A 15,985-nucleotide genomic window follows, 5' to 3' on the forward strand; every position below is an offset into this window, starting at 1 on the left:
TTAACAGTTCAGACATCAATGCACATGTTCAAACTTTCACCAGCATGATCTCTCTTGCACAATTGTTTATGTGTTAATACTGTTGTTTGTTATCCTGTGGTTGTTTATAGCATGTAATGTGTTGATTCTAATCTGTCATTATGTAGTTGATTATAAAACGATGTGACAATATTGTAAGGGTTTAACATGTACTATAAATACAATAATGGATGACATCTTCACCCGAGAGCACCTGCTTAGGAAAAAAATATTTTTTATTACTAGTGCTAAAATAATAATATTGGTATGTATCGATATGATTTAAGGGACAATTCTTGAAAAGAAATAGTAAGATAAACAAAAAATACTGTATAATTATCTGTATGCTAACAAGACTATGAACAACGTGACTTTGCTTTTGTACTTATTATATCTTTTTCCATGACCATATATAGGAAAAGCCAAGATTTTGTCTAATAATTTTTAATAAATAATTATGTTTCCCTAAAGAACATTTAAGTGATATCAATTTACTGATATTTATTAAGTAATAACATTGAAGCTCATTATTTATATACAGATATTATTTACAGGAATTTATACATGCAGTATATTAGCATCACTTGTGTATTAAATGACAGTATAATTCACAGCTTTATTTTATTACACCCACCTGCCAGATGCAGCCACGGTTGATACATATCTGTTCAGTAGCATTGGGTTGAGGGTGACAATCAAACTTTTCTGAATCATTCAGACTAACTTGGCCAAGCTGATCCCATTCCACAGTGTAAGATTCTCCCAAAGTCAGCTGGAGACCTGTTATGTGTAGAACCTACATATACAAATGATACAGGCATTTCTAACCTGCCCTTTGCAATAATACATTTACAGTTGTCATAAATGTGTTTACATGCATATTGCTTAAGGTACACTCAACTAAAACAGTAGTATTTGGGTCGAATGTATATCAGGTATACAAGTATCTTTAGTATGCTTACGCGCCATGATAATTAAGGGATTAAAAGTGTTGTTACAGTAGTAAATGCTAAAGTTACATTTCCCTGTTTGTAGAATTTATAATAATGTAATTAAGTGTTATTCACACAGGAGAGAATATTGTCGTAAGTTATTAATACATGCAACATTTGTATTTTTCAATTTAATTGTTAGAAACAAATTCAAATTAAATTAAAAGTAAATATCTGTTGTTTTCTCCTTCAAAAATCAAAAGGGAATATACTTTACTGCATTATTTTAATGGGAACACCAATCATATAATGCAAATAATCAGCACTTGAAATACTGTAATAGTGCTAGATTGATTTACTATAAGCTGGATAGGTCAGTATGCAAGCAGTGAATCAGAGGCAGCCAGAATAGTGCTGCTGGTAGTCATCATCATGATGATCCCATATTACTAAACAAAGTGTCCTGCATCTGCAAGAGGAATGCCTCCTAAAAAGTGTATCTACAGGTGCATTTCTGTTTAATTGTGTCATGACTATATGGACACACGATTACTGTACTCAGTCTAAACTTGCCATCCGTATTCTGCCTCTCCTAGCAGCATAGGGAGACATAGCTCAATGATACATAAAAAGCAATAGATAAATGTATGCATAGACATTTTTGGTGTGCATGCGTAGTACATAAGTGTGTACCTGATGTACATAAACCTATAATGGAGCTTATTATGCATGCTGTAAACTATAAGGACTAACATTCCAAGTTAGAAATTGTAAGAAAGTAGGTACTTTCAGAGAAGGTCTTTATTTTTATGTGTCCCCTTTTTGCTTTCCAAAAATGTTGATTCTTATTTTGCCATATCTCCTGGTACACCCAAATAAATAGGAAAATGGGAATACCATAATTGTTTAACTTAGTTTTCATAACTGCTCTGCTAAATAGCTGCCTCATACTGCATTTGGCTATAAAATGTTGCATGTTTGCCAATGGAATTTGGTCTGTGTTACCTGTCCAACCCCAACCTCACCCTACAGCTTAATGAATTATCCATCATCGTCCCAACTACAAATTCCATAAAACTCGAACTTATAAAAAAAGTGTAAGCTGTAATTTGACAGAAACATAGTACTCAATGGTTGTCTTGCTGGAACTTTGCACCCTGAAATGGCAGCCTGTTCTGCTGCACAGTCTGACTCACAGAAACTGCTAATAAAGTTTCGCTTACATTTGTTAGTGACCTAAAATTAAAAATGTGTGTAACAGCTGAGAACATTTTTAGTCATCAAAACAGGCTGTTTGACGACCATTGTCCATTCTGTAGTCCCATTTGGCTCACCACAGACTTTGCAATTAAGTGAGCTTCACCATGCATCGCACTGCGACTTTATACTAATTTGTTTGTGACAGAAATACTAAACCTAAGTGCTGGGACACTATATGCGACTTTGGGCACAGCTACCCATGTCGGGGTGTCTAAAACGCACCATGCTTCACACGCTATGCTGTATGGAACAAAAAGGATAGGTGTCTGTATGAATAGAATGATGGACAATTCATTCAGATTCCACTGGCCAAAAGATAATGAGGTGAATATTTTGTGGGACAGTATTAAATCTATTACTTGTGGATTTTATGGTCTGAAAACATATCAGGTCAATGGGTGTACCATTGTTTTTTTAAAATGTTGAAACCATATTTTAAATTACATATAAATCTGCAATATATAGGATACATTTTTTATAGGATACAATTTTGCCCTCTGGATATACTGTAGGTGGCAAAACTGTCATATCAAATACACAGAAAAAACTGCTCACATGGGAGTTTGGCTTAACAATTGAATTCAAGGAAAATATTGAATTGTGCCAAAATTCTATGTATGACACTGTGGGAGTAAGTGACCCAGGCATGGCCCAGAGGCTGGGTGTTCCCAGATTTATTTGTAAAAACTGTAATGGCAGCAATCGGAACTTCCAAATGCCTGTCTTCGCCCATAACAGGGTAGTAATGTAAGAGATATATGGTTACAGTTGTCTCTAATAGGCCTATAGCATTTCCCTGACTCCAATCATTTCTTTCATCCATTCTACTAAGAAGGAGTTACACTTGCAAGGAAAAAGGGGATGATGAAGGAGGAAAAGAAAGAATTGGATCAAGAAGACAAATATGTGAGGTACTTTGATGTTTACCCACCTGGTAAGGATCATGTCTAAATGAATGACTTGAGGATTGTACAACACCAGCTTTCCTCACTGTGACATTTTTACTACCCCTGGGAAGCCCAAGGATTTTTATTTCTTCAAATATGAGATTGTTTGGGTCAGTATATGCCGCTCTGGTTGCCTCCATGTTTAGAGTATTCTGAAACATAAGCAGAACTCAATCATCCTAAAAAGCACTGAATATGACAGACATTAAAATGAACATTTAATTGCATATTTTATGTCTGAAATGTCTTTTTATGTGTTTCGCCTTGTCCTGCAAAGATTGTCATTTTAATGTATTCATGTACAGGAGTGGACAGGGGTGGGCTGCCAGCACTGGGAAGTGCAGTGCTGCCCGGGGCATCCTCAGAATGTTCCGAGCAGCTGTACTCACAGCCAGCAGGGAGCATGGCATGCTTAAAGCATCCAAAAGATGCACTGGGTGGCACTAACACAGTGATACTGGCTGCAGAGTGCCGTTCCAGGCACCCTGTTAGCCAGAAGTAAGGGCCATGCAGCAGCAATGGTGCAATCCCCACATCTCTGCACTCTGTGCGGCTGAACCAGTTGCACACCCTTAGTTACGGCCCTGATGACATGGCAAGTAAGTTATCATAGGGTCTTATGTGGTATCTTCCTATTTTCTCATTCAACTTAATAAAGTTCAACTTAATACTTTGTTCAATTTTGCTACTCTTGATTTGCTGTTCCAGTTTATTAATATTTCCTCCATTGTACTATTTTTAGTGACGTATCAACTCCAGGGTTCAGATTTGGCCACATGAGCAAACCACAAATTTTATTCTGAAATTGGTGCAGCTGTATTTCTCCCCCTACACATTTTAATATAATGACATGACAAATACTTACATTGGAAACAGAGAAGCTATATAAAATGTAGTTGCCTGATTCTATGGTGCCTAGGAATATAAGAAAAATAACCATCAGAAGATTAATACAATATTATGTAATATCATGTTCATTATTTTATCATCCATGTATTGTTCTACCATTGACCTCTATTCTTAATACTATTAATATGTGGGTTTTTAATCTTCAAATACAATGTAGCTGTTGAGTTTTTTGTTTGTTTTGTTTTGTTTGAATTTGAAAAAAGAAGCTTCTGGGTTTCCAACCTCTAAAGTGAGAAAGAATGTGCCACCACCAAGCAACATTTGTTATCATTTAAGAAAATCAATGCCATTATTCTTCTCTGCAGTGTGAAAAGAGCAATACTGAATATATACATAAACAGGCCTAAACACAGGCCCAAGAAATCTGACCTTTTGCCATTAAGTATGTTCCAATTATTGCTGCTCTTTCAACAGTATGAATGTAATCAGTCAAAAATGTCCAATTAAAACTTAATAAAAGAGAAAGTCGGAGATATTTAATGTTACATTTATTTACCCAGTCAATTGACAATATTTAATCTTTACTAATTTATTTTTAATTTTTTAGTTTATAAAAAGTTTTGCTTTTTATATAATTCAGAATATTTCATCACTGAGGGTAACCCTATAAAGTAGCTTCTTGCATGACACAAGGAATATACTGCTGCCAAATGGACTTGACCACTTAGATAATTTTTTGGCAGCAAATAAATTGTTTATGATGAACTGATGTTCTGGCGAGTGACGTTCTTTATGAATATACTGTATGTTCATAATCATGCACTGTATCCAGAAATGAAAAAAAAAAGATGATATTGAAAAATGCAGTAAAATAAAGAGTGGGCATAGGGAAATTTAAGAAAATTGTAAATGTTAACATTAATATGGAGTTAGGTGAAAATGTACAGACCAATGTTTGCAACCTTTAACAAATGTACAGGAGCATCATGATAGGAATAGTGTGTACAGATTACCCAGGCCTGGAAGTGCAGGGAAGATGTAGCATCTGCAATGCTGAGATCATATTCCCAACATGCTCCCCGCACATAAGGGAAGAACGCACTATTTATTTATGTATGCATGAGGGGACACAGGGCCTCATTTACTAACAAGTTTTATCACTAAAACGAGTGATAAATTTCACTGTGTATGATAAATGGTGCTCCAGCCAATCAGCTCCCAACTGTCAACTGTTAGAAAAATGACAGTTGGGAGCTGATTGGCTGGAGCACCATTTATCATACACAGTGAAATGTATTACTCGTTTTGGTGATAAAACTCGTTAGTAAATGGGGCCATAGTCAGAGACCATGCCAGCTCAGCACCCAGGCCAGCCCAAAGTCTATCTGACCATACAGATACAGTAACAGGTACATGTACAGTAGTATAACTTAGATTCCCTGTATTCATTTAGATTTTTTAGAAAAAGTACTCTAGCTTGAAGTTGTAAAAGAGCTTTTACCTCAGTGCCTGATGCCTTAAGATTATTCTATTCATTCAAGTTATTACCACAGTGGTCATAATATCTCCTCATTTATTTTACAAAAAAAAAATTGTATATAATAAAATAGTAGAGTAATATTTGTTTTTAACCCTAAGTGAAGCCTTTGAGGTTGGGGACATTTATATAAAAGCTACACCGAAATACTGTGTCTTGCCTCAATCAGCCAATAAGGTATCTGTTTTCATTTTTAAAACTGTACTTCAAATAGAACAGCTATATTCTGGTTGGTTATTTTGTGCAACCCTGTGGTTTCTTGATGCACTAAATTTCATAAATGTTTTACAACGTACTCTACATTCTGTATGTGTGCACGTGCCCCTGATTTGTTATGTGTTTTTTTTCAGGGGCTCTAAGATGGCGATAAGTGATTACAAAGTATCCAGGCCCAAGCCTGTCTGTGTGCCTGCCATAAGACTGAGCCTGACAGAGAATTGTTAAAACTCTCCCCAAATGTTTGGCCACATCCCAAGGCATTGAGGGCCCAAAGGATATCTGGTACAATGCTGTTTTTGCCTGCACTTACAAAAGTAATTCATTTTCACTAACAAACAGTGGAATCAGCTATTTGTTGGGGTGTATCAATATTCATATAAGAATGCAGCTTATCCAATTATATGCTCAGACACTTCAGCATGACCCCTTCCACATAAGCAAAATGATCTGCTCCTGGACTTGCCACTTGCCACTTGCCACATGATTGGAGTGACTTGTGTTGAACTGATTAGTTGACTTGTGTTGAACTGATTAGTTGATGAGAAGATTGTTTCAACACAGGTGACTGCAATAGTGAATAAAGTGGGAAGTCCAAAATTAGAGCATTTTGCATCTGGTATATCCTGTTGAAGGGCATGGACCTCTGAGGTATGTCATGACCAATATTCATGAAGGTACTGTTTTCAGACCACAAAATGGATGAATAAAAGTGATGAGCAGTGGCGAATCCAGGGGGATATGGGGCGATCAGGACAATTTCCCTCCTGTAACACTTTCCTCCTGCCTACAGCTGTTGGCTCTACAGCAGAGAGCGGGTGTGCTGCACATCAAGGCAGGAAGAGAGCAGGGACTGCTGCTGCTCAGCGGCAACTACCTCCCTCCCCAACCCACCACAAATAGGGAGGCTGCTGCCGCTGAGGAGCAGAAGTCCCTACTCTCTCCCTGCCCTTATGTGCAGCACACCTGCTCTCTGCTGCTAGAGTTGACAGCTGTAGGCACGAGAAAAGTGTTACAGGAGGGCAATCACCCTGATCACCCCTACTCCCTGGATTCGTCACTGGTGACAGTTGTACTTTAAAATAGTGAGTTGAATATTAGTTTAGAGCAAGATTAATATGGATTTTTAATGTACTTTTATTTTTTTGCTAATATATTTCACCTACTGTATATGCAAATGTTCTTAAGTTGTTTGAATTTTACTCATCACACTAATAATATTGTGTGGGTGTTTTAATACATAGAAAGAAAAGAATTACAGCACACATTTTCAAAGTCTTTTTCATGTATACAGTTAATTAGCAGCACCTTTTTTTCAAATATACATTGCATAACTGCTTTTTTGTGTGTTAACTGTATCTTTGAGGTACTTATAAAGAATTGCTAGATACTGCCATCTGGCCATCATGATTAACAGTATGGGTATGCAAATTAAAAACTCATTAAGGTGCCATTATGGAGATCTATGGTCAATAGCTGAAGCTAAATGTAGGATGAAATTTGTCAGAATTCTCATATGGAGAAAAGTTTTGAACATTTTGCTCTGCATTACCACAAGTACAATGCGTTTACCTGACTATTAGTTTGAAAGCAACTACATATTATGATGACTAGCGAAACATGTATAGTTTTGGAAGGTTTCTCACTGCATTGAAATAAAAAAATACAATCTAGATGGACCATTAACAATTATTTGCATCTACCTCTCGATTCTAGATCATCCCAGAAGAATTCTCCTTTGGCAGTGCTTGCATCATCCAATGCAATTATAAGTCCAAGAGGATTTTTACGACTGAAACATATTGATAGTAAAGAAGTTGTTGATATAATTATTTAGTTCTGAACTTAAGTGATGAATTAAATTGTACAGTACAGCTTTTTGCATAATAAACAACAATTTTGTTTTAAAATGAACAAAATATTTTCTACAGTAGCTCTGCACAATATAAGGGAAATGGACAAATACAAAATGCTATCACATAAAATAATGAACAAGGAATCTTAAATCATCTTCATGCAATAAATAAAGTGCATTACAGTATATAAGCCTGCTGGAGATGTCGCTATGATTAGTGAAGCTCTTTCTTGTCATTAACACATTTTTCACATTGCAAGAGCAACGCTGACATTATGTACAGGTAAATACCAAGATAAAAGGATTATTTAAGTAAATGAGGAACAGAATGTATATTAAATGCAGGTGAGACTTCCGCATTACACAGTTAACCTTTCCTTCATTCTTATGGACAAATTCAATTAGCCGAGAGCAGCCAACAAAATGACTTCCGGCGGCTTACATGTCTGTAGTTGATTTTCTGCTTGCAGCCTTTGGCGGTGCATTCAGAAATCAGTTACCATAAAGGGTATAAGATCAGCTCATATGTAATTGAATCTGCCCCATACAGTCATGTATAATAAAAACTACTGAGCAGGACCATATTTTCATCATTATGTACCATCACAAATGCAAGAGACATCATTTACTGTCAGAGAACGATGACGGTTGGACCTTTCAGTGACTAAAGCAGTGCACAAATTGTCACTTCACAAGGAAGAATGGCTCAGTTGATGTTGGCATGGAAATCAGAGGGAAAATCATTATCAGCTATGGGCAACTGTGAATAAAAGAAATTACAGAGCGGTGCCTGAGACATTGTTTTCCAGCATTATTATCAAAATCCCAGGTGACGGAACTTCTCATTTTAGAATGGTGTCATATCTACCAATTAAATTCCAGACACTTGTTGCTATTCAGACACATTGGGCATTTTATGGGTCTCGAAGCACTCTGGTAGCAGGCAGATAATCTCTGTCACAGTGACCAGTGTCAGGATATTTGTTTCCATCTTCGTTAATGAAGCCTGTGTAGTGCTTTATATACAAAATGTCACTAGCACAAGCAACAAGGTGCAAAAATCTGAAAAATGACAAGGCTTTCAAGGCAACATTTTAGAACAAACCCTTGACAGCAAAGGGGTTAAAGCATTTTAGATTGCTTTGATTTTAGTTAGGTGACCTGTATATGCATTTGTGGTGATACTACCGACAATTATAGTACTTTTAAAATGAACTGTTGATCTATTATGGTTTTCACAAAGTACATTTTGATGATGGTTCTAAGTATTCTGTTTTTCCCCAATCCCTTGAGCAATCTTTGTGCTTTACATTATATGTCAGTTTTTCAGGTAAGAAGAAACAATATTATTGTTACAAAAGACCATTTACCAGTGCTGTTCATATAAAACAGTGTCAAATGCCTGCAATGGCTTCCAAATCTTCCTATTACTAAAACAATGTATCACAGGATTGCACTTTAATTCTTATCCTTTCATGAACTGCAGACAGTTTTCCACTATGGCTATGATGGGATAATGAAACTGTACACCTTTCTCAAAGTCATTTAACTCTGACCAAATGTCAGGCTGGAAGCGTAACTTTCCTTTTATTGGCGGTGTGTTTTGGGATTATGTGGGATCAAGTTCAGTAACACAAGCAACACCAGCATTGAGATTCTTTTCTTTCATCTCAGCAAAACTTTTTTTTTTCATTTTCATTTTGTAGCTCTTCATATTTACAGATGCCTAACAGACCTCTAGGGATGAATAATGTCTTACTGCTAGAAAATCAGCTTTTGCATGAAAATCAGTATTTAATGTTGACATAATGCATAATGTTATGTCCATCTGAATACTTAAACCAATATTTTATACAACTGTGAGGGAATAATCCTCTTATAATAATTACTGATGTGATGCAATTATCATTCTACTAACTACAGAGAAGTTGAATTTGTAATAAGTTTGATTCATCATTTTTTCAAGATCTTTATCACTCTATCACTTAGTTTTTGTGTGTAAAAAAAGTTAGAGCTATTTTTGTTATGTTGTACACTGATTTTCATACAGTTAAGAGCAGAGGCAATTTTTAGGGTGGTCTTTAGGACCATATCTAAGTATGTGGCCCCATAGGTCACTTTTGCTTAACAGGTTCAATTCTTTCCCCAACTTCAGCTGGAGTCACCAATCTAGAATACACTGGCAGGAAACTAAGAAAACATATTTTTTAAATGAGATAAGATCAGGACAATTTTAATACAGTTGTTATATAAGCAAATTGCCCATCAGGACAATTTATCAGCCCCTTTGCGACCAACCCCTTTTCCTCAGTGTATGCCACCCTTGATATGATTCTTTTTTATGCCCAAGGTGACTTTGTTGCCATATGGAGAGTTGTTTGTACATGGGGAGGGGATAGTCATCAGCTCTTAAAGGACAAAGGGCTTCATGTAATATCAATACTAATTACCGGCTTCATTTCTCATTGAGAAAAGTGTTTCTCAAACTCATTCCTCAGCACTATTAACAGTTCACGTTTTCCTGATCTCCTAGCTGGGGCACAGGTGTATTCATTACTAACTCTGTGACATTTTAAAAGACCCACAGGTTGTCTTGAAGTCATGAACTGTTAGGGGTCCCGGGGACTGAATATGAGAATCACATTTAGCATCACAGTGATATGAATATGTTGTCATTATTAAACATAACTAACTTCTCTGGTGAGGTCCCACAATGTCTTTCTCCTCAGCGGTGTCCTCCCGTGTCTCTGGCAGCCTACTGCTGCCTGCGATGGGCTGCTAAGTCAGGTGCATGCGCTATGTCATTTTCTGGGTCCCCATTGTTGGCAATAGGAACCATACCACTAACACCATCTATACTGTATATATTGTGTAAACAGTGTAGTCACAAACAGCGGTAAGCTAAGCTTATTGCTGTTTGCTAAATACAGAGTGGAGCGGGTGCTAAAGAGGTTATGTATTGTTCATACATAGAGCCCAAAGCTCACTGAAGTCTTCAAGCACAGTTTTGGAAGCAATGAGCACCTGTACTTCTAGTGGGACTTCCAGTAGCTGGAGTCATCTGACCAACCCTACCGACCACAACAAGAGGCTGCATGCAATAGGGAGAAGAGATTTAAGGAAAACAGCGCTAGTTTACAGACACTTCTTGTATGTATTGACCAAATTGTTCCAGTGCTATAATATGTTAGATTTAAATACATTATGAGGACATCTTTTACTTAAATGTATTTGGATATACACTTAATAAATTGTGTTTTTATACTTTCTAATAATATGCCATTTATTTGTATGGTCTGCTATCACAAATACAAGCTCAAGATATAAAGGATTTGTGGTGAAAAACACCGAAAGGTCTTTGTTGGCAAAAATGAAAACCTTTTGCCTTCACACAGTGTGCACTGAATTATGTAATTAATCACTGAGAAAAATCTATACATATGGCACTAGGAGGAGCTTTTTTAACAATTAATTTCCAGATTTTCAACCAATGTGAACCACTGGATTTGATCATAGAGCTGCCACTGGGACCACACAGGGAGTGCAACACACCGAAAAGAGGACGTATTTATATATTGTTTATATTCACAAATGTATTTGTTCACATAGGGTTGATTTTATGTATTAGCACCATAATCATCACTTTTTGCATATATATATATATATATATATATATATTATTATTATTTTTTTTTTCTTTTAAATATGTATATGTAGGGAGAAATATATATAAAGCACAAACTGTGCTACTATTGTGTTATGCTTTATATAATTAAAAAATATATATATATATATATATATATACATATATATATATATATATATAATTATATATATATACATATATACACACAGTATGCAGAAAGAGGCGGCACTCAGAGGGACTTTAAAAGCATAATCAAATGCTGTCACTGCAAGCATTTGATTAAGCTAGTAAAGTCCCTCTGAGTGCCGCCTCTTTCTGCATACTATTCGGACATATCTTCTGGGAGGGTACCGGGGCAGTATACTGTTCACTGTTTATTTAGGATGACTACTGGACCTGGATTTCTAAGTGATTTACTGTTTAGGTTTTAGGGATTTAGGGTTTAGTGTGGTATTTTTTTTGTGATGTAATTTATCTGATTGCCTCATTAATAATTACCACCAATCAATCAATCAATCAATATCTCTCTGTGTGCGGGGTGTACTGTTATCAATTATGCGGTAAAACCCCCTGAAATGCAATTTTTGTGGTTTGACAACATTTAACGTTCAAAGCTTCTTCAGATTTCAACCCAGGTAATTACAAGAGTTGAACCTGGGGTCTACCTGCGTCACGGGGAAGTGTAAAAGGGTAACTCAAGTCATCTGACTCAGGACCCATTTACAACATACTGTAGGTAGAGTCTGTGCTTGGAGATGATCTAATCTCCAATCTCCAAGCGCTGGCACTGCACCCATGTGCAGTGATGTGGCCAACCTGGGAAAAAGCCGCATTTATGAAATGGCTCTGAGCCAGGTCGCATTCGGGTGGGACCTGCATTCAAAATACCAGGTGTGACCCGTCATTTTAATCCGAAAGGGGTATTACTTAGACTGCTGAACACTCTGATCAAACACACCCTCCCCCTGTGCCAGCTGATACAGGGTGTAGTATTAAAGAGAATGAATTTCAAGATCTGAAATCAGGCCATTGTGAAGGCTTCATTCTAACTATGTCATTCCAAAGATACAGGGGGCCTCATTCAGATTTTTGGCACATTTTTTACGCAGATTGAGCATTTGTTTGCTTTTGCACATGTATAAATTAGCCATTGCGATCTTCTATGCAGCATGAGAGCCCTCTGCGTGTTTGTGGCTGGTCAGACCTTCCGCAAGGGTAAGATGGCTGTTCAATGTGCATCGACGTTATTTACGCAGGTAAGCAAAATTGTACACAGATGTGAAGGCAGCAGTGGGCGTCCCTATGCTCGTGTTATCTTTGTCATGTTTTCGCAGCTGCGTACCGTGTGAAAAGGCAGCTGCGATCCAGTTAGCGTCCATCTCTAAATCAGGCACAGAGTTATAACTGGAGATTAAGGTGAATTTGGGCTAAATTCTCTCATTTTAAAAACACCATAAATTCTTAAGAAGTGCAACCTCTGCATGCTACTCCGTTCCACCTTCTGTAACCTCATCTTGTAATTTGACACATTAGGGGATGTGGGGGAGAAGTGGTATCAGCATATGTTATGTGCGCTGGTACCGCTTCTCCCCCATGTATTATTGAAGGGTCTGGTGTTGAATGACAGGGGCTGACCATTCTGACAGCTGCAGTTGTTGTTGCGCTACTACCACAGCAGGGACAGTACTATCCCTGCTGTGGGAGCTACTGCTCTGAGGGTCTGAATGCGAGATCTTGTGATGTTTGTGAGATCCCTTGCATGCCCAGTGGAGCAGGCCAGGAGATGAGACACAGCACATTAGCACTAGGCTGATGTGCTGTGTGCTCAGGCAGGGATCACCGGAGGGGGGAGTTTTCACTACCCCACTCCAGCAGATGAGATGTTTGTACATCTCATCGGTACTGCTTCCTGCTATGCTTTGGTAAAGAGGCAAAGCAGGAAGCCTTATAGCAACATGATCTGTGCTGCTATAATACATCCTACCCATTGTTGCTTGACATGGACTACTATTATAAATTCTGCATTCTGTCTTTACACATTTTGAAGTATTGCATTTCTGTTAGTAATACATTTTACCTTGTACTTCTATTTGCAATATATACAGTACTGACTGCTTTGCATGTCTCTCATTACTGCCACATCATAGTCTCCCTTCTCTACAGTCCCTCCCCTGTCCCCCTTCTTCACAATCATACTTACTCAGTACCTCCACCCACTTCAGTAACTAATAGAATCAGAAGCAGCACTATAAGCATGACTATTAGGAAATTGTACCATCAAAGAATATTAATAATCATTATATACAGTGATAGAAGCACTGGTATAGTGATAAATGGCATGTATGTTTGTCCAAGGTTTCTGCCCTATGTGTTTTAAACCCCCAGGAAATGTCTGTTTCTGCTAAACAGACCTGAGTTTGGGTTTTAAGTAAAAGCCAGATAATGGGTCCTGGGGGTATGGATGTGAGAGAGAGAAGGGAGGGCTCCAATCCACAAGGCCGTTTTGGGTTCTCTGGCCTTCAGCTTGAGAACAGGCTAATTAGTGATTGCGCCTGTAGGGGGCTGATATAAGCTGTGTCAGGGGTTGGCTCATAGTCTCATACCTGAGGAGAGCAGGCAGTCAGGCTTATTCAGAGACACTGTGATGTACTAATTGGAAGTACTGTGAATATGCCTACATTTGTGGTGAGGGCGGTAGGCCCTTCCACTTTGAGAGAGGGAAGATATTGTTTATTAGTGCCCAGATGGGCTAAGATTTATTTTTATGTCATATGTTTTAATGCACAATAAAAACTAGTTGCAGCTAGCTTACACAAAACCCCTGGCTGCTGTGTGCTTGGAGGTGTCCATCTACCACAGAAGAGAGACCCCCTACTCCAACCTTATTATAATACATAAAGGACACTAGTAGAGCCATGTGATTGTTTTATAAATAAAGGAATTGTCTTAGTTTTTGTTATTCACTTAATACATATTCACAAAAACGTCTATAAAATGAATAAAAACAACAATGTGTTCATTCCTAAACACTTGAATTATGGATATTATCTAACACCCAACAGTATGCTACAATCTCATATATGTTTCCTTTTGCTACTAATTTAACAAAATAGTTCAATGGCTACAAATGTAGCTATGGGTATCATTACCAGTGTTCACACAAATGAATCCAGTGTACTGTAAGTTGCACAGCAATAAATCTGGTGATTACAGCAAGATGTATAATAGAGGATGAGTCCACCGAAAGTACTGTAGTAATAGGATTGGTACTTAGTGTACATGTGCTGAAAGGTGTAGTCTCTTATTAGGGAGAATGAGCTCCGCAGATGTACTGTATAATGAAATTACAGCTTGGTGCAAGTGGTCTCAGTGGTGTTGTCTCCCACAACAGGGAGGGTAACATCAGCAGTAAAACACTGAAGATTCAGCTTGATGTAGATGAACTGTTGTCCCACCGTGGGGAAAGCTTGCCATCAGGTGGTTACTATAGCACAATCACCAAAGACCCATAGCTGGAACAATGCTTCAGAGAAATTGCAAAGTAACAGTGTTGGGTGTTCTGACTAACGCGTTTCCCTGTCATAAGACTGCTTCCTCAGAGGCCCTCTCTACACCCACTTCAACCTACTGTTCTTTTACTTTTTCTCTGTAATTTCCCACTGCATGTTACATATCTATGAATTGCTCATCCTGCCCACTGTAACTTATATAATGCACTCTAGATGGCTGCCTCTCCTAGTACTTTCATGAAGGTATATTTTCTAATGTTTGATTTTGATTTTAGTGTGATTTGACAGTCGACTTTCATCGAATTTGCATTTGGAGATTTACTAAAGGCAAAATCAAATGTCAAATCAAATATAAAACTGAATTTCACTCAAATCCCACTCAAAATCGAACATCAGAAAACATTGGTACTTTTACATAGACCAACATATAAATCCCTTATTTACTAATAGTTGATTAGAAATCGAACTTCAAATCGAACTTCAAATCCCCAAATGAATAGACCTGCTTCATGCTTTGCATTTTAGCATGAGCAAGTCTGCTTGATACAGATGCATGCACAGATCAGTGAGATTAGTATATGCACTTGTGTGTAAAAAGCTTCAAAAGTGTTAATTTATTTAAAAAAAAATTATGTGCGGTCACCCCTAATAGCACAACCAGCCCTGGACTTTTCAGAGCCAGTCCTGGTTGTGTAAATAAGGGGGTGAAAAGATGTAGGGGTCCCCTTTATTTACCACAGCCAGCACTGGGCTAAGCAAGCTGGTCCTGGTTTTGTTAATACAGGGGACAAAATGAGTAGGGGTCCGCTGTATTTATCATAACCAGCACCGGACTCTTTCTAGCAGGCGTATAATGCCACAGCCAGGGGAACCCTTTCACCGGTTTCCCCAGCCAAAGCATTATCCCTGAATGCTAGTCAGCTCAGGCTGGGGATCCCCGGGGAGATGGGGACCCCCCCAATTAAGAGGTCCCCCTTTTCAGGGCACCAATGCCTGGGATGATAGCCCTGGGCTATCCCCGGCACCCTTGGTCAGTGGGTGCCGTGTTGACAGTCTAAAAAGTTTGTAAAAGTAGAAGTGATAACATTGTCTTTAACAGTAGAACTACAGGTCCCAGCAAGCTTTCCCCACATGCTGGTACTTGGAGAACCACAAGTACCAGCATGCAGGGCATTAAGGGTACTTGTAGTTCACCTGTAAAAAAAATGTTAAAATA

General features: G+C 37.9%; 1 protein-coding gene across 1 annotated transcript in view; it reads right to left on the reverse strand.

Annotated features, from left to right (window-relative positions):
* Window positions 1-15,985, reverse strand: part of MGAM (maltase-glucoamylase) — a 242,917-nt gene that overhangs the window by 144,175 nt on the left and 82,757 nt on the right. The window contains exons 21-24 of the mRNA XM_088452310.1: window positions 7,463-7,551; window positions 4,023-4,072; window positions 3,142-3,309; window positions 653-814 (exon numbers count right to left, since the gene is read on the reverse strand). Of these exons, the coding sequence (XP_088308436.1) occupies window positions 653-814; window positions 3,142-3,309; window positions 4,023-4,072; window positions 7,463-7,551 (469 nt within the window). The remainder of the gene's footprint in view (window positions 1-652; window positions 815-3,141; window positions 3,310-4,022; window positions 4,073-7,462; window positions 7,552-15,985) is intronic.

The sequence above is a fragment of the Taudactylus pleione genome, unplaced genomic scaffold, assembly GCF_031769625.1.
Source record: "Taudactylus pleione unplaced genomic scaffold, aTauple2 ptg000037l, whole genome shotgun sequence".
NCBI lineage: Eukaryota > Metazoa > Chordata > Amphibia > Anura > Myobatrachidae > Taudactylus > Taudactylus pleione.